The sequence below is a fragment of the Oncorhynchus mykiss genome, chromosome 12 (assembly GCF_057628025.1).
Source record: "Oncorhynchus mykiss isolate SJ-2025 chromosome 12, ASM5762802v1, whole genome shotgun sequence".
NCBI classification, from domain to species: domain Eukaryota; kingdom Metazoa; phylum Chordata; class Actinopteri; order Salmoniformes; family Salmonidae; genus Oncorhynchus; species Oncorhynchus mykiss.
The window spans coordinates 42,590,988-42,610,668 of NC_143033.1; the positions used below are offsets into that span (position 1 = coordinate 42,590,988).

A 19,681-nucleotide genomic window follows, 5' to 3' on the forward strand; every position below is an offset into this window, starting at 1 on the left:
TGTCTCTTCTCTCTCTCTGCTGACTGAATCAAGGCAACACAATCCACTTGGAACAACCTCCAATGTTGTTTTAACATAATTCGTCAACATATTGTGACATGGAATCTACGTGGAAAAGACATTGGATTTGAAAAAAGGAATCAACATGAGCGGTTATTTTAAGGGTGAAATCTCAACCACAGGACTAGGTCGTCATGGTAACTCAATTTCAACACCGAGAAACCTTGTAAAAAACATGTTGAACTTGTACCTTTAAAGCAACATCAGATCTTCAACGTTATGTCCACTATCAGAAAGTGTGGGCAGCACTTCCTACTGGAGAATTGAACAATCTACAGCTCCCCTTTGGTCTACCATCTAGGGTTTTAACCAAGTCCAGCGCTGTTTAGTTATATTTGTCACTGACTATTACCAATCTGCTATTGTGAGAATGATTGCTGAAAGATCTCTACCCAAAAACTAAATAGATTCACTGTTGCTAATTCATTCCAAAGAGCAAATGAAATGTGACATTTATCATCAATTATGCTTTTAGGCCTATATTGCATTTGCAGTCATCAACAGTTGTTTAAATTCAACCTAGAATTCAACTTAAAATAGACAATAAAATAGGCCTAGGGTTTCAAGCTCGTTGATTTCAAATGTAATGATATTTAGTGACATTGAATGGTGTTTGGATGTCAACGCAACCAAATATCAACATTTGAAGGAGATATACTGTATCTTCTGTTTGGATAGTTCAATCTGTGCCACTGACTTAGCCTATGGCTTTAATTTCAGTTTGTCTACAAATTAATAATTTATGTGTTGGATTCACATCTTCATCTCAACCAAAAATGACAGATTTGGGGGAAGCCTGGCTTCTCTTGCATCCGCGAATACTCCACTGCCTTTCTGACTTGACTTGAGCTGTGTCTAGTACAGGAGGCTGCTGAGGGGAGGATGGCTCATAAAGGCTGGAATGGAGTAAATGGAATGGTATCAAACACATGGTTTCCATGTGTTTGATGTGATTTGATTTGATTTATTAGGATCCCCATCAGCTGACGCCAATGGTGACAGCTCGTCTTACAGGGGTCCGACATACCAAAAAAGACATTACAGACAAAAGTCTTTACAATTTACATACAGTACATTTAAAACATGAACATGTAGTGTGTGTGTGTGCACCTATCAGCTACACAAACATTTTAGTGTTTACAACAAATAGGTCACATGGGGTAGAGGCGTAGTTACGTGAGGTGTAGTTTTATTTGTTTTTTGAAACAAGGTTTGCTGTTCACTTGCGCTATATACGATGGGAGTTCCATGCACTCATGACGGTATAATAGTGCACGTTCCCTTGAATTTGTTCTGGACATGGGGACGGTGAAAAGACCCCCGGTGGCAGGTCTAGTGTGGTGTGTGTGTGTGTGTCAGCGCTGTATGTAAGTTGGCTTAACTTGGCTATGCAAACAATTAGGAATTCCCAACAATGTTTCTTATAAAAATAACACATGGAAACTTGTTCAATGCCATTTAATTCATTCTGTTACAAATTAAGGTGCAACCAGCCTCCTGTGATCTCTAGTGAAAAGCAACACATTGTATCAAATCAATCAACTGGGTCCGGCCTGAAGCTGCCTCTAGAAAACTTGCAACTGTATCAACGAGCCTATTCTGGGACCTCAAGTCCCTCACCAGTGAGCTTGGGGCAGACAGCTGTTTTGTGTAAAGTTTCCACCGGATATCTGGGATCATTACTCATATTTTGCTCTTTCACAACAAGGCTTGGTGATTGTCGAGGTCGGGAGAGTGCTGGAAAGATGTTTTAAATACTGTGAATAACTATTATCATTTGCAATGGATGTTAAAAAAAATTGGACTTCATTGCCTTACTGTGGGAGACAGAAAAAATGACTGAGAAGCTCAGTTTATTAGTGATGGACTTGGTGAGTTAATGGATGGACTTGGTGAGACAATCAGAAATCAGACTTCTCAAAATGGACACTTTCCTACATTTGCCTGCAGCAGACCAAGTACTTGTATGTGTGCGTGCTCCCTCAAAATGACTAGGACAGAGAACCCAGACGACAGGGCCAAACAGGCAGGATATAACCCCACCCACTTTGCCAAAGTACAGCCCCCACACCACTAGAGGGATATCTTCAACCATCAATTTACCATCCTGAACAAGGCTGAGTATAGCCCACGAAGATCTCCCCCACGACACAACCCAGGGGGAGGCACCAACCCGGACAGAAAGATCACGTCAGTGACTCAACCCACTCAAGTGACGCACCCCTCCGAGGGACGGCATGGAAGAGCACCAGTAACTCAGCCCATGTAATAGGGTTAGAGGCAGAGAATCCCAGTGGAGAGAGGGGAACCGGCCAGGCAGAGACAGAAAGGGCTGTTCGTTGCTCCAGAGCCTTTCTGTTCACCTTCACACTTCTGGGCCAGACTACACTCAATCATAGGACCTACTGAAGGGATGAGTCTTCAATAAATACTTAAAGGTTGAGACTGAGGCTGCGTCTCTCACATGGATAGGCAGACCATTCCATGAAAATTGAGCTCTATAGGTGAAAGCCCTGCCTCCAGCTGTTTGCTTAGAAATTCTATGGTCAATAAGGGGGCCTGCGTCTTGTGACCGTAGCGTACGTGTAGGTATGTACGGCAGGACCAAATCGTAAAGATAGGTAGGAGCAAGCCCATATAATGCTTTGTAGGTTAGCAGTAAAACCTTGAAATCAGCCCTTGCCTTAACAGGAAGCCAGTGTAGGGAGGCTAGCAGTGGAGTAATATGATCAAATATGATCAAAGACCAGAGTAATTATATCAATTTGATAAAACATCAATTTACTTCAGGGAAAGCCAGCATCTGAACCGTGGACTCGCCCACTTTCCTTTCCAATTTGCAAATGGCTGAAACCAGAGATCTGTATATAATGACGAGATGCTCATGTCTCTGCCCTAACAATAGGAGTAGTTGCCCCGAAGGCAGGAGACAAGTTTAGGTCTGCGTATTAAGCCCATAGAAATGCATTGGGCTTATTCTGGACAGATTTAGGCTATTGAGCCCTCTTGGTCACCTCTTCCTCTCTGCTGAAACTATCTCACCGGAGAAAACACCTGAGCGAGCAATACATGGCTCCTCTGTTTTACTATATCTAGCCCATGGATCTGATGCTGTCTGGACAGAAATAGTATGACATGCCATATTTTGTTTGTCCAGAGAGCATCAGATACATGGTCTACCCATGCTGAGACAGAGTGAGCGGTTTATATCGATCCGATGCTTTATATCTGAGATTTATGAGTGTCGGCATGCGTCTCGCTCAAATAAATGATCAACATTTCAATACCTTATTTGGACGGGCAAGGTTTTGGTAGGGCGAGCCAGGCCCCCTAAATCCCACCCGTAACGCAGGCCCTGGTCGCAGGTTTGTGGAGAACTTCACAATTGCGGTAATAATCTGCGCAGAATGTCATTGAGGACTTGCACCATGTACTTTCATGTAATCTCAACTGCAATGCAGGTAAATTGATGAAGCACAGTGATAACACATTTATCTGTTGTATAAATAAACATACCTGACATCGTATTCCCATTTGAATTTTTCTGTTCTTTAAATTGGTTGAAGGCACAGTGATAGGCATTTGGGTGACAACTAAACCAAAACTATGACGTTGTTTTTCAATTGGAATTTAGTTCTGCGTCTAGATGGTTGAAAGCATTGCTATAACACATTGAAAATTCAACAAACTTTTGGATTTATTTTTGAGTGGGTGAATATAGGTTGTAATGTTATTGATAAACGTCTCAACCAAATATTACCTAAATATCCACAATGAAATGACTTGGTGTGCCCAGTGAGAAGGATCAGTCTCCAAGACAGATTAGTCCTGGACTAGAAAACTCTTTCAGCTGAGAAAACTGGTCCAGAGTGTTATATTTGGATCCATTTCAGTACCTTTTCATATATTGTAATTCCGCACTTAATCTTGGAATCCATTTACTGCATGTCTTTCCCCCATTTCTGTATGCAATAATCTTCACAACCCATAGATGGCAGGAGTGATGCAAACTGCAATGTTATATTTAGGCCACAGGGTGGGGACATAAGAAAAAGATTGTTTAGATTTCTCTCTTTCCATGAACAAAATCATGCACAGATGACAAGTTAAGGCCCATAATGTTGCAGGACTTCACACCTTCATTGTTACTCATCTGGTCAGAGATATTGGTTATTGGATCATACAGGTGTAATGCTTTCTCCAGGTGGTAAAACAAATCATACGCCTTTACAACCATTCATCTTTTTATTAAAAATATTGATAAGAGTATTTTCAATATACATACAAGTTGAAGAAACTTAAACACTCGACATAGTGGTCTATGTTTGAGCATAAATACATACATTAGCACAGCAGCCATCAGTGTGTCTTCTTACATTATCAGTTAGAACTAATCGATTACTAGTATTTTATTAGATGTTCCGTGATATTCAATGTTATCATTTCGTGTTCCTGTTTTGTAATTCTATCCCTGTGTTACATAATGCATATACATTACAGTATCACAAAAGGCCAGTCTTGAATATTGTTTCATATTTTTTCCATCTTTAAAACAGCAAAAGCATTTGTCATTGAATACCACTACACATACAAGAATGTCACAAACTATGTTATTTTGAGTCTGAGCTAGTCTTCCACACAACAAAAATTGTCTGTGCGCATAATTTTTATTTTTCCGTGTGGAAACATTTCTTACATCAAATCATATAACATTTTATTGGTTGCATACACACGTTTATCAGATGTTATTGCCGGTGTAGGGAAATGCTTGTGTTCCTAGCTCCAACAGTGTCTCTATGCTCCAGTGTACTGGCAATAGCTATTCTCCGGTGATACAGAAGTTGAGGATAGGCTTAGAAGGAAAACCATATGCTTCATTTAAGCTGTTCTATTCATTCTATTCAACTCCAGCCATTAATATGAACCAGTCCTCAGATTTAAAGTGACAAACCTCCACTTCATATGTAATGGGTAGTCTTGTGTGCCACGCTTTGTTTCTTGGATGTGCTACAAGTATCTTGTTCATAAACCTAGCAGAACACCATTACCTTGCTACACACAGACATGTCTGAATAGAGCAATCAAGACTAAGGGTAAAAGTTGGACAGTAGAGTTTTGCCAAAGTAAATGCTTTCAAAGAAGTCCAGATTGACATAAGAGTAGTTTGATCAGTGACATAGCCAAAATCACTTTGTAATTGTTTTTTGCCTTGTATCTTTTATGCCTCGTATGAAACACAAGTGCCTCATCTTAGACTCATTTGATGTGACACCTTTTGGGTCTATTTCCATGAACATATTGGTCATCAGTTTGGGATGTTGACAAATTGAAACCTCTGGTTTTGTATCCAGTCCGTCACATACGATTCAACGAATAGCCTCAAGTACAATCGAAAGAAAAATAGTAAATATCTTATTTACAATTTCCTTGTGGAGAGCAACCAAAAATCATTACAACTCAATGGTGGAACCATAGTGGTTATATATCTTAGTCCATAAATTCAAATGTAATTGACAAAATGTGTCAAATTGTATTTTATACTATAAGCTATTCCTATGCGGTAAAATAGTCATGTTTTAAGCGCTGTGTCTAAAGAGCGTCGGCATGAAGTTTTATACAAGGTACATGAAAAGGTAACGGTTACCTAGGATTTAGAAAATGTTGCAGAAAATGTCATTCTAGTATGCCCAGTCTTTTTTCTTCTTTCTTAATTGCATGTGGCTAGACAGGTGTTCAGCAGTAGTCCACCATATTTGAGAATAAAAATAATAATATATGCACATTTGGTTTGAAGCACAGGGCGGCAGGTAGCCTAGCGCTTAGAGCGTTCGAATACCCCAGCCAACAAGGTGAAAATCTGTCAATGTGCCCTTGAGCAAGGTACATAACCCTAATCTGCTCCAGGGGTGCCATACTACTATTGCTGACCCTGTAAAACACATTTCACTGCACCTATCGGTTTATGTGACAATTAAAACATATATATTTATTTTATTTGGTCCTAATCTACAGTTGTCATATCGATAAAATCTGCGAGAAATGCATAAAGTAAAACAACAGTGGGATCCACACATTGACTGTTCTTGCTGTAATACACAGGCAACACACACACATTGACCAGTGGGTGTCATGACATCTTGTCCCCGTTTTTAAAGTGATGTCATAGAATGGCCTTCATAGGACGTGGTAGATAGAGTAAATACAATCTCGAAAAAAGTTGCATTGGAAAACTTTGTAAAAAATACATTGATTGATTGATAGTACAATAATAACTTAAAAAAAGATACTGCACAAATGTATGAAATCCAGATCTATGCATCCTTCGCATACAAACTGAGTATAAAAGTGTAAAAAAAAAAATAATAAAAAAAAAAGTACTTCCATATACTTAATTAAATAAAACTGCCTTATGTAGCAACACAGTCCATCTCTTTTAAGGTCTTACTAATGATCTCACTGCATTTTGACCGGGTCAAATGCCCCAGCTTCTCGAAGGCCAATTCAAGCTTTAATGCTCGAGTTAGACATATCTTAGTGGCAGTTGAATATTTTCCTTTTGAAAATCTATGTGAGTAAGTACAGCGTTGAAGGGTAAAGGTACAATGCACCATAGCAGACTGGTGTTACACCAGCGAACCAGCCTGGTTCTGAGCTGGCACCATGATGGGCACACCTCCCATGCGGGAGATGTTGGACGCAGTCACAATGGTGGGCAGAGGTGGTGGGCGTGGGGAAGCAGGTGCTGCCTGGGGCTGGGTATAGGACTGTGGGTGCTTGGTTCTTGGCATGGGGCTACCGTTGGCACTGGATGCAGCAGAATTAGCCGGTTGACCTCGGGGCAGGGGTGTAGCCACGTTGTAGCCGTAGTCCGGCACGGCGTGGCCTTTGGTGGAGGATCCATGGCGTGGTCCAGCACGGTAGCCAGAGACGCTGCCTGTGGCTGTGATGATGGAGGCTGTGTCAGAGGGAGGGCGTTGGGGATAATGCTGGAGGTGGTGGTTGTGGTGGTGCTGGTGGTGGGACGAGGGCTCCCTCTGGTGGGGCCTGTTGGCAGTGGTGGTGATGGAGGAGAGTGTGCCATTCTTGGAGACCACGTCCGATCCTGAGCCGGCGCTCTTGGCCCACGAGATGCGCTTGGGCGCCTGAGCGTCCTCCCTGGGGATGAAGAGGGGAAAAAGAGAGGGAGTGAGGGAGAAGGGGTGAGAGACTGGCTGACATGCATTTGGGCACATGAACGCATGCAACACAGCAATATTGTGAAAGGGAGTCTAACTTGATGTCGTTGGCCCGGTCCTCTTCATAGTCTCTCTTTCGCCTCAGAAGGTAGATGAGGAAGAGGATGATGAATATGAAGACCAACACCGAGCCCACCGTGGCTCCAGCAATCATCCCTGCGTTAGTTGCTGGGGAGAAACACACACATTTGCACTACAGATCTGTGGAATAGTACCTTCACTCTCCAGGGTAAATAACAAGAGCCTTTGTGGTTGAAACGATAATTAAAAACTACGGTAGCATCATGTTTTTGTACATTAGTTCTGTTTTTACATGAACTCCACTCAGCTTTCTTCCCCCAACAGTGCAAGAACAGCAGCCTGTGACTGTTCAGTGTTTTTAAAGGACTAGGCAGAGTTGACTTCTTTGTGGAAGCATAAAGACACAAAGAACATACATACAAAAAAGGCTATTAAACCTCATTAAATTTAAATGAATTTATTTAACTGAACAGCATCCCTGCATGATGGCCTTTTCCACCAAATTGATGTTTCCTTTAAAAAAAAGCTTTATTGCATCTAATTTAGAGTCAACCAGACCACTTTTTTAGGAAATAAACTTTAGTGGGTCCTAGATGAGAGAGAGAGATGAGTTAGCTACCTAGTGCAGGAATTTCAACAACAAAAAACGTATATATATTTTTTTTAAATACACGTGAAACATGCATTACACCCTTTTTAGAGGAATGCACATTTAAGTGAAGGGCAGTACATCAGTCCCGATTAAAATTCATTCTTAATTACTTGCTCTGGATATCTGCATGCACTGGTTTTCTAAGCCATTTCACATACCAGGAGTCAACAATATTAGGAAGCACATTTCTCTACATTCTGACTGGTCCATATAGTCATATAGTGTAGTCATGTGGGTACTTCAGTACGTACAGGTAATGACCTCCAGGTTGATGTAGCAGCTGTCATTGCCAGCTGTGTTGCTGGCCGTACAAACGTACTTCCCCGACATGCTGCTGCTCAAGTTGCTCAGCTTCAGCGTGCCCGTTTTTTCATCTGTAACGTGCGCACACACACACACACACACAAAAATAGAAACTTATACAGTGTCCATATTAGGACAGCATTGTCAGTCCTGCTGAGACTGTGGCTGTCCTTATATGGACACCGTGCATTGGTCATATGAAATTCCTCATCATTAAATCACTACTAACCAAACAATGTGGGATATCTATGTAATTATTGCATACCATAAAAGGAGAGGAAATAATTGATCTAACAATGGGAACACTGACTATGAGTTTGGAATAGAGGTTCAAACGAGTGCATTTGAGCAGAGTCAAATGAGGATTCAAACTCATCTGTGCTTTAATCTAGTTCCAAACAGATTAGCCGCTAAATCTCCAAGTCAAAACCAAAACAGAACAATGACACAGGCATACCAAAATAAACTCAGATGTTTATTCACCATCCTTTTGATTGCCTGTGCCATTTTACATTAAGTGTCCTTAAATCCACAAACAGTGCCTTGCGAAAGTATTCGGCCCCCTTGAACTTTGCGACCTTTTGCCACATTTCAGGCTTCAAACATAAAGATATAAAACAGTATTTTTTTGTGAAGAATCAACAACAAGTGGGACACAATCATGAAGTGGAACGACATTTATTGGATTTTTCAAACTTTTTTAACAAATCAAAAACTGAAAAATTGGGCGTGCAAAATTATTCAGCCCCTTTACTTTCAGTGCAGCAAACTCTCTACAGAAGTTCAGTGAGGATCTCTGAATGATCCAATGTTGACCTAAATGACTAATGATGATAAATACAATCCAACTGTGTGTAATCAAGTCTCCTCATAAATGCACCTGCACTGTGATAGTCTCAGAGGTCCGTTAAAAGCGCAGAGAGCATCATGAAGAACAAGGAACACACCAGGCAGGTACGAGATACTGTTGTGAAGAAGTTTAAAGCCGGATTTGGATACAAAAATATTTCCCAAGCTTTAAACATCCCAAGGAGCACTGAGCAAGCGATAATATTGAAATGGAAGGAGTATCAGACCACTGCAAATCTACCAAGACCTGGCCGTCCCTCTAAACTTTCAGCTCATACAAGGAGAAGACTGATCAGAGATGCAGCCAAGAGGCCCATGATCACTCTGGATAAACTGCAGAGATCTACAGCTGAGGTGGGAGACTCTGTCCATAGGACAACAATCAGTCGTATATTGCACAAATCTGGCCTTTATGGAAGAGTGGCAAGAAGAAAGCCATTTCTTAAAGATATCCATAAAAAGTGTTGTTTAAAGTTTGCCACAAGCCACCTGGGAGACACACCAAACATGTGGAAGAAGGTGCTCTGGTCAGATGAAACCAAAATTGAACTTTTTGGCAACAATGCAAAACGTTATGTTTGGCGTAAAAGCATCACAGCTGAACACACCATCCTCACTGTCAAACATGGTGGTGGCAGCATCATGGTTTGGGCCTGCTTTTCTTCAGCAGGGACAGGGAAGATGGTTAAAATTGATGGGAAGATGGATGGAGCCAAATACAGGACCATTCTGGAAGAAAACCTGATGGAGTCTGCAAAAGACCTGAGACTGGGACGGAAATTTGTCTTCCAACAAGACAATGATCCAAAACATAAAGCAAAATCTACAATGGAATGGTTCAAAAATAAACATATCCAGGTGTTAGAATGGCCAAGTCAAAGTCCAGACCTGAATCCAATCGAGAATATGTGGAAAGAACTGAAAACTGCTGTTCACAAATGCTCTCCATCCAACCTCACTGAGCTCGAGCTGTTTTGCAAGGAGGAATGGGAAAAAATGTCAGTCTCTCGATGTGCAAAACTGATAGAGACATACCCCAAGCGACTTACAGCTGTAATCGCAGCAAAAGGTGGCGCTACAAAGTATTAACTTAAGGGGGCTTAATAATTTTGCACGCCCAATTTTTCAGTTTTTGATTTGTTAAAAAAGTTTGAAATATCCAATAAATGTCGTTCCACTTCATGATTGTGTCCCACTTGTTGTTGATTCTTCACAAAAAAATACAGTTTTATATCTTTATGTTTGAAGCCTGAAATGTGGCAAAAGGTCGCAAAGTTCAAGGGGGCCGAATACTTTCGCAAGGCACTGTAGATAAATGGTAGCCACATACGCATGTAGTGTATTACTAAGTACAGATTGAAATAACTCACAATTGTTATAACTGGATGTGGTTACATTGTCATTAACTAGCACCTATACATTTGTGACACATCATGTAAAGTGAGACCTGATTGTCTCAATTCACATTTCACTTTCCAAAACCCTTTGCCATTGGCAAAGTTAAACCATCTGCTTTGGCATTATATCAAAGTTTATTTGTCACGTGCGCCAAATAAAACAGGTGTATCTTTGTACCTTACAGTGAAATGCTTACTTACAGGTTCTAACCAATAGTACAAAAAAGGTGTTAGGTGAACAATATGTAAGTAAAGAAATAAAACAGTAAAAAGGCAGGCTATATACAGTAGTGAGGCTACTTACAGACACCGGTTAGTCAGGCTGATTGAGGTAGTATATATATATATATATATATATATATATATATATGTAGATATGGTTAAAGTGACTATGCATATATGATGCACAGAGAGTAGCTGTATATTTAAAAAAAAAAGAAAAAAAAGAAGAGGGGTTGGCGGGTGGTGGGTCGGACACAACGCAGATTAGCCCGGTTTGCCAATATGCGGGAGCACTGGTTGGTCGGCCCAATTGAGGTAGTATGTACATTAATGTATAGTTAAAGTGACTATGCATATATGATATACAGAGAGTAGCAGCAGCGTAAAAAGAGGGTTGGGGGGAACACAATGCAAATAGTCTGGGTAGCCACTTGATTACCTGTTCAGTAGTCTTATGGCTTGGGGGTAAAAACTGTTGAGAAGCATTTTTGTCCTAGACTTGGCACTCCGGTACCGCTTGCCATGCGGTAGTAGGGAGAACAATCTGTGACTGGGGTCTTTGACAATTTTTAGGGCCTTCCTCTGACACCGCCTGGTGTAGAAGTCCTGGATGGCAGGCAGGTTAACCTCAGTGATTTACTGGGCTGTGCGCACTACCCTCTGTAGTACCTTGCGGTCGGAGGCCGAGCAATTGCCGTACCAGGCTAGTGCTGCAACCAGTTGATGTTGCAGCTGTAGAACCTTTTGAGGATCTCAGGACCCATGCCAAATCTTCTTAGTTTCCTGAGGGGGAATAGGATTTGTTGTACCCTCTTCACGACTGTCTTGGTGTGTTTGAACCATTCTAGTTTGTTGTTGATGTGGACACCAATGAACTTGAAGCTCTCAACCTGCTCCACTACAGCCCCGTCGATGAGAATGGGGGCGTGCTCAGTCCTCAATTTCCTGTAGTCCACAATCATCTCAGTCTTGGTTACGTTGAGGGATATGTTGTTATTCTGGCACCACCTGGCCAGGTTGACCATCTCCCTCCAGGCTGTCTCGTTGTTGTCGGTGATCAGGCCTACCACTGTTGTGTCATCTGAAAAAAACTTGGTGTTGGAGTCGTGCCTGGCCATGCAGTCGTGGGTGAACATGGAGTACAGGAGGGGACTGAGCATGCACCCCTGTGGAGCTCCAGTGTTGAGGATCAGTGTGGCAGATGTGTTGCTACCTACCCTCAACACCTGTGGGTGGCCCGTCAGGAAGTCCAGGATCCAGTTGCAGAGGGAGGTATTTAGTCCCAGGATCCTTAGCTTAGTGATGAGCTGAGGGTACTATGGGTGTTGAGCTGTAGTCAATGAACAGCATTATCACATAAGTGTTCCTTTTGTCCGGGTGGGAAAGGGCAGTGTGGAGTGCAATAGAGATTGCATCATCTGTGGATCTGTTTGGGCGGTATGCAAATTGGAGTGGGTCTAGGGTTTCTGGGATAATGGTGTTGATGTGAGCCATTACCAACCTTTCAAAGCACTTCATTGCTACGGACGTGAGTGCTACGGTCTGTAGTCATGTAGGCATGTTGCCTTTGTGTTCTTGGGCACAGGGACTATGGTGGTCTGCTTGAAACATGTTGGTATTACAGACTCAATTAGGGACATGTTGAAAATGTCAGTGGAGAAACCTGCCAGTTGGTCAGCACATGCCCGGAGCACACGTCCTGGTAATCGGTCTGGCCCCGCATCCTTGTGTATGTTGATCTGTTTAAAGGTCTTACTCACGTCGGCTACGGAGAACGTGATCACAGTTGTCCGGAACAGCCGATACTCTCATGCATGCCTCAGTGTTACTTGTCTCGTAACGAGCATAGAAGTGATTTAGCTCGTCTGGTATGCTCGTGTCACTGGGCAGCTCGCGGCTGTGCTTCCCTTTGTAGTCTGTTATAGTTTGCAAGCCCTGCCACATAAGACAAGCGTTGGAGCCGGTGTAGTATGATTCAATCTTAGCCCTGTATTGACGCTTTGCCTGTTTGATGGTTCGTCGCAGGGCATAGCAGGATTTCTTGTAATCTTCCGGGTTAGAGTATCACACCTTGAAAGCGGCAGCTCTACCCTTTAGCTCAGTGCGAATGTTGCCTGTAATCCATGGCTTCTGGTTGGGGTGTGTACGTACAGTCACTGTGGGGACGACTTCCTCGATGCACTTATTGATAAAGCCAGTGACTGATGTGGTGTACTCCTCAATGCCATCGGAAGAATCCCGGAACATGTTCCAGTCTGTGATAGCAAAACAGTCCTGTAGTTTAGCATCGGCTTCATCTGACTACTTTTTTGTAGGCCGAGTCACTGGTGCTTCCTGCTTTAATTTTTGCTTCTAAGCAGGAATCAGGAGGATAGAGTTGTGGTCGGATGAACCAAATGGAGGATGAGGGAGAACTTTGTATGTGTTTCTGTGTGTGGAGTACAGGTGATCTAGAATTTATTTCACTCTGGTTGCACATTTAACATGTTGATAGAAATTTGGTAGAATTGATTTAAGTTTCCCTACATTAAAGTCTCCGGCCACTAGGATCGCCGCCCCTGGGTGAGTGGTTTCCCGTTAGCTTATTTCCTTATACAGTCGTGGCCAAAAGTTGATAAAATCACAAATATTAATTTCCAGAAGGTTTGCTGCTTCAGTGTCTTTAGATATTTTTGTCAGATGTTGCTATGAAATACTGAAGTATTGTGTCAAAGTGTCAAAGGGTTTTATTGACAATTACATGAAGTTGATGCAAAGAGTCAATATTTGCAGTGTTAACCCTTCTTTTTCAAGACCTCTGCAATCCGCCCTGGCATGCTGTCAATTAACTTCTGGGCCACATCCTGACTGACGGCAGCCCATTCTTGCATAATCAATGCTTGGAGTTTGTCAGAATTTGTGAGTTTTTGTTTGTCCACCCGCCTCTTGAGGATTGACCACAAGTTTTCAATGGGATTAAAGTCTGGAGAGTTTCCTGTCCATGGACCCAAAATGTCGATGTTTTGTTCCCCGAGCCACTTAGTTATCACTTTTGCCTTATGGCAAGGTGCTCCATCATGCTGGAAAAGGCATTGATCGTCACCAAACTGTTCCTGGATGGTAGGGAGAAGTTGCTCTCGGAGGATGTGTTGGTACCATTATTTATGGCTGTGTTCTTAGGAAAAATTGTGAGTGAGCCCAATCCCTTGGCTGAGAAGAAACCACACACATGAATGGTCTCAGGATGCTTTACTGTTGGCATGACACAGGACTGATGGTAGCGCTCACCTTGTCTTTTCCTGACAAGCTTTTTTCCAGATGCCCCAAACAATCGGAAAAGGGATTCAGAGAAAATGACTTTACCCAAGTCCTCAGCAGTCCAATCCCTGTACCTTTTGCAGAATATCAGTCTGTCCCTGATGTTTTATCAGTCTGTCCCTGGAGAGAAGTGGCTTCTTTGCTGCTCTTCTTGACACCAGGCCAACCTCCAAAAGTCTTCGCCTCATCATGTCAGTGATTCTCTCGTTAACACAGGTGTTAGCTGGTCCTTTTGTGGCAGGGCTGAAATGCAGTGGAAATGTTTTTTGGGGGGATTCAGTTAATTTGCATGGCAAAGAAGGACTTTGCAATTAATTGCAATTCATCTGATCACTCTTCATAACTTTCTGGAGTATATGCAAATTGCCATCATACAAACTGAGGCAGCAGACTGAAAATTAATATTTGTGTCATTCTCAAAACTTTTGGCCACGACTGTACAGCTGACTGAGTGTGGTCTTAGTGCCAGCATCCGTCTGTGGTGGTAAATCAACTGCCACAAAAAGTATGGCTGAAAATGCTCTAGGCAAGTAGTGTGGCCTGCAATTTATCACAATATTCTCTACTTCAGGTGAGCAAAATCTAGAGAGTTCCTTAGATTTTATGCACCAGCTGTTTACAAATATGCACAGACCGCCCCCCATCGTCTTACCGGAGTGTGCTGTTCTATCTTGCCGGTGCAGTGTAAATCCATCTAGCTGAATATCCATGTCGTCATTCAGCCACGATTCCGTGAAACATAGGATATTACAGTTTTTGATGTGCCGTTGGTAGGATATTCGTGATCGTACCTCGTCTAATTTATTGTCCAATGATTGCACGTTTGCGAGTAGTATTGATGGTAATGGCAGCTTTCCCAGTCGCCTTCTCCGGGTCCTGACCAGGCATCCGGCTCTTTGTCCTCGTCCTTGTAGAAAAAATCTTTGTCTAATCCGAGGTGAGTAATCGCTGTCTTGATATCCAGAAGGCCTTTTTTTGCCGTAAGATACGGTTGCAGAAACATTATGTACAAAATAAGTTGCGAAAAACCCACACATAATAGCACAATCGGTTGGGCGCCCATAAAACTGCTGCCATTTCATCCAGCGCCATTTTGTTTTTACATTTACTTATTGTATATACAGTACCTTTCTAATCCAGAGCAACTCACATTAGGTGCTTACAACAACTTGGCTGAACTACATACTATTACAGTATTCTCAAAGTTCTAATTCTCATCAAATTGTAGAAATAGAGCACGCTCTAGTTGAAATATAGGACAACTACAATAAATAGACTATTTCATAGTAACCCCCCAAATATTCTTAGGATGTTGATTAATAAAGCTAGACCACCATGTTCCAGATGTCAGGCAGCAGGTAGTTACTCACTGAGCATGGGCGAGAAGAAGACCTCGGACGGGGGGCTGGTCTTCTTCCACTTGTACATTGGGATGGGCTTTCCTGACTTGGACTTGCAGCTCAGTGTGACATTGCCCTTCAGAACTGGCTTCCCTGACAGAGAGCACTCTGGGACAGCAGGAGGAACTGAGACATAGGAGAGAGGTTAAATAGATAGTTAGTTGACCATTTGTGATGAGATGCTGAGTTACAGTATTTGAATAATAGATTAAATAATGTTTAGGATTTAGGGTAGTGGCAAACTAACAAAGTTTTGTATTAAGATACATGCAGGAACATGTGTGCGCATGTACTATATGTGGGTATAACTGCAAGTACAGCACATCTGTAAGTGTGCGTGCACCCCTTCCCCTTTTCCACATTTGTTACGTTACAGCCTTATTCTAAAAAGGATTTACATTTTTTTTTTTTTTTACATTTCCTCACCAATCTACACACACACACAGAATCGCAAAGCAAAGCCACCCAGAAATGTACATACCGGTCAAAATTTGGACACACCTACTCATTCCAACTACTCATTTTCTTTATGCTTTACTATTGTCTACATTGTAGAATAATAGTGAAGACATCAAAACTATGAAATAACACATATGGAATCATGTAGTAACCAATCATGTTGGTAATATATTTTATATTTGAGATACTTAAGTAGCCACCCTTTGCCTTGATGACATCTTTGCACACTCTTGGCATTCTCTCAACCAGCTTCATTAGGTAGTCATCTGGAATGCATTTCAATTAGCAGGTGTGCCTTGTTAAAAGTTAATTTGTGGAATTTCTTTCCTTCTTAATGCGTTTGAGCCAATCAGTTGTGTTGTGACAAGGAAGGGGGTATACAGAAGATAGACCTATTTGGTAAAAGACCAAGTCCATATTATGGCAAGAACAGCTCAAATAAGCAAAGAGAAATGACAGTCCGTCATTACTTTAAGTCATGAAGGTCAGTCGATCAGGAAAATGTCAAGAATTTGGAAAGTTTCTTCAAGTGGAGATGCAAAAAACCATCAAGTGCTGCAGAGGATAAGTTCATTAGAGTTAACAGGCTCAGAAATTGCAGCCCAAATAAATGCTTACCAGTGTACAAGTAACAGACACATCTCAACATCAACTGCTCAGAGGAGACCGTGTGAATTAGGCCTATATGGTTGAATTGTTGCATAGAAACCACTACTAAAGGACACCAATAAGAAGAAGAGACTTGCTTGGGCCAAGAAACATGAGCAATGGACATTAGACCGGTGGAAATCTCTCCTTCAGTCTGATGAGTCTCAATTTGAGATTTTTGTTTCCAACCACCGTTTCTTTGTGAGACGCTAAGTATATTAACAGATATTCTCCTCATGTGTGGTTCCCACCGTGAAACATGGGGAAGGAGGTGTGATGGTGCTTTGCTGGTGACACTGTCTGATTTATTTAGAATTCAAGGCCCACTTGGATACCATAGCATTCTGCAGCAACACGCCATCCCATCTGGTTTGCGCTTAGTGGGACTTTCATTTGTTAATCAACAGGACAATGACCCAAAACACACCCCCAGGCTGAGTAAGGGCTATTTGACCAAGGAGGAGAGTTATGGAGTGCTGCATCAGATGACCTGGCCTCCACAATCACCCAACCTCAAACCAATTGAGATGGTTTGGGATAAGATGGACCGCAGAGTGAAGGAAAAGCAGCCAACAAGTGCTTAACATTTGTGAGAACTCCGTGACTGTTGGAAAAGCTTAAGCTGGCTGAGAGAAGTGTCTGCAAATATATTTTTGGTTACTACATGATTCCAAATGTGTTATTTCATAGTTTTGATGTCTTCACTATGATTCTACAATCTACAATTAGTCAAAATAAAGAAAAACCATTGACTGAGTAGGTGTGTCCAAACTATTGACTGGTACTGTAATTATTCAGACACTGCTATGAAACTCAAAATTGGGCTCAGGTGCATCCTGTTTCCATTGATCATTCTTGAGATGTTTCTAAAACTTGGAGTCCACCTTTGGTAAATTCAATTGATTGGACATGATTTGGAAAGGCACACACCTGTCTATATAAAGGTCCCACAGTTGACAGTGCATGTCAAAGTAAAAACCACACCATAAGGTCAAAATAATTGTCTGTAGAGCTCCGAGACAGGATTGTGTAGAGGCAACGATCTGGGGAAGGGTACCAATAAAATGTCTGCAGCATTGAATGTCCCCAAGAACAAAGTGCCCTCCATCATTCTTAAATGGAAGAAGATTGTAACCACCAAGACTCATCCTACAGCTGGCCGCCCGGCCAAACTGAGCAATTGGGGGAGAAGGACCTTGGTCAGGGAGGTGACCAAAAACCCGGTGGTGACTGACAGAGCTCCAGAGTTTCTCTGTGGAGATGGGAGAACTTTCCAGAAGGACAACCATCTCTGCAGCACTCCACCAAATCAGGTCATTCTGGTATAGTGGCCAGGCGGAACACACTCCTCAGTAAAAGGAACGACAGCATGGTTCGAGTTTGACAAAATACACTTAAAATACTCTGACCATGAGAAACAAGATTCTCTGGTCTGATGAAACCAAAATTGAAATCTTTGGCCTGAATTCCAAGCGTCACATCTGGAGGAAACCTGGCACCATCCCTACGGTGAAGCATGGTGGTGGATGCATCATCCTGAGTGGATGTTTTTCAGTGGCAGGGACTAGGAGACTAGTCAGGATAGAAAGAAAGATGAACGGAGCAAAGTACAGAGGGATCCTTGATGAAGTCCTGAGCACTCTGGAGCAGGTTCTCAGATTGACGTGACGGTTCACCTTCCAACAGGACAACAACCCTAAGCACACAGCCAAGACAATGCAGGAGTGACTTTGGGACAAGTCTCTGAATGTCCTTGAGTGGCCCAGCCCTTTGGCAGCGATTACAGCCACAAGTCTTCTTGGGTATGATGCTACAAGCTTGGTACACCTCTATTTGGGGAGTTTCTCGCATTCTTCTCTTACAGAACCTGATCGAACATCTTTGGAGAGACCTGAATATAGCTGTGCAGCGACGCTCCCCATTCAACCTGACAGAGCTTGAGAGGATGTGCACAGAAGAATGGGAGAAACTCCCCAAATACAGGTGTGCCAAGCTTGTAGCGTCATACTCAAGGCTGTAATCGCTGCTGAAGGTGCTTCAACAAAGTACTGAGTAAAGGGTCTGAATACTTAAATATCACATTTACATATTTAGCAAAAAAGTCCCCCCAAAAAGTTTTTGCTATGTCATTATGGGGTATTGTGTGTAGATTGGTGTTTTTATTTAATCATTTTTACAATAAGGCTGTAACGTAACAAAATGCTGAAAAAGTACAACGGTCTGAATACTTTCAGAATGCACTGTATGTACATGATTGTCTCATTCTACATATACAGCTCTTATAAAGAATACACAGATGGCATGCTGTATGACTACATGAACTACATAAGGGGTCTCCTTGTCCTTACCATTGACGTTGAGGCTAAGTTCTCCAGTCAGGCCCTGGGCCCCGGGGATGATGACCTGGCAGAGGTAGCGTCCTGAGTCCGACTCCTGCGTGTTGTTGATGTACAGGGACAGGTTGGCCGAGGGCATGGTGGCCGTGAAGCCCACACGCTCCCCGAACTGGGGGCTGCCAAAACTGATCGAGTCTGGGGTGTACGAGATGATCTGTGTGGGGTGGACGGTGGGGACAAGAGCCATGAAGACTGTTGCAAAGCTCCCTCGAAAATCCTGTCCTTTTAATTTTACACCATCTGCCATTACCAAGATGTTCTCTTAGCTGATGTTATGTTCTTAATAGAGCCATGAAAAGTGCATTGAGTAGGAATATAATTAGAGTACTTTAAAATAAATGACAAAAATATTAGAAGATAAAACCACATTCTTTCAAATCATATAGACCTTTATGCAAACAAGTGAAACAGAATTATCCTTTGGAGCTAAAGACTAACGGGCTGATTCAGAGTTGAGATAATGGTTCTCTGGTTATGTCAGACTATCACCCCATGACTGGGCCTTTAGCCAAAGCAGCTTGCCATCTCAAGGCCAACAACTGCAATCTCCCAATCAACTGCTGTTGAATGCTACTGTAGTGGACTTTTTGTGTTTGTTTGATCCCCTTTGGGACTTGGTCCGTCTGTATACTATGGTAGGATAATCTGGAATAAGCAAACATACAGAATATAGGTCATTCGATAACATTGTCTGATTGGGGAACAAGTCAGATGAGACAGTTATGGCCCACTGCCCACTTAA

The 19,681-nt window shown here is 42.3% G+C and overlaps 1 protein-coding gene across 2 annotated transcripts in view; it reads right to left on the minus strand.

The window, feature by feature from the left end:
- Window positions 1-4,286: 4,286 nt before the first annotated feature.
- The window catches only part of esama (endothelial cell adhesion molecule a), a 72,314-nt gene continuing 56,919 nt past the window's right edge, over window positions 4,287-19,681 (minus strand). For both annotated transcript variants that reach the window (XM_021623798.3, XM_090192526.1), the window contains exons 3-7: window positions 18,892-19,093; window positions 15,407-15,562; window positions 8,220-8,342; window positions 7,334-7,463; window positions 4,287-7,215 (exon numbers count right to left, since the gene is read on the minus strand). In XM_021623798.3, the coding sequence (XP_021479473.1) occupies window positions 6,684-7,215; window positions 7,334-7,463; window positions 8,220-8,342; window positions 15,407-15,562; window positions 18,892-19,093 (1,143 nt within the window). In that variant the 3' untranslated portion in view covers window positions 4,287-6,683. The remainder of the gene's footprint in view (window positions 7,216-7,333; window positions 7,464-8,219; window positions 8,343-15,406; window positions 15,563-18,891; window positions 19,094-19,681) is intronic.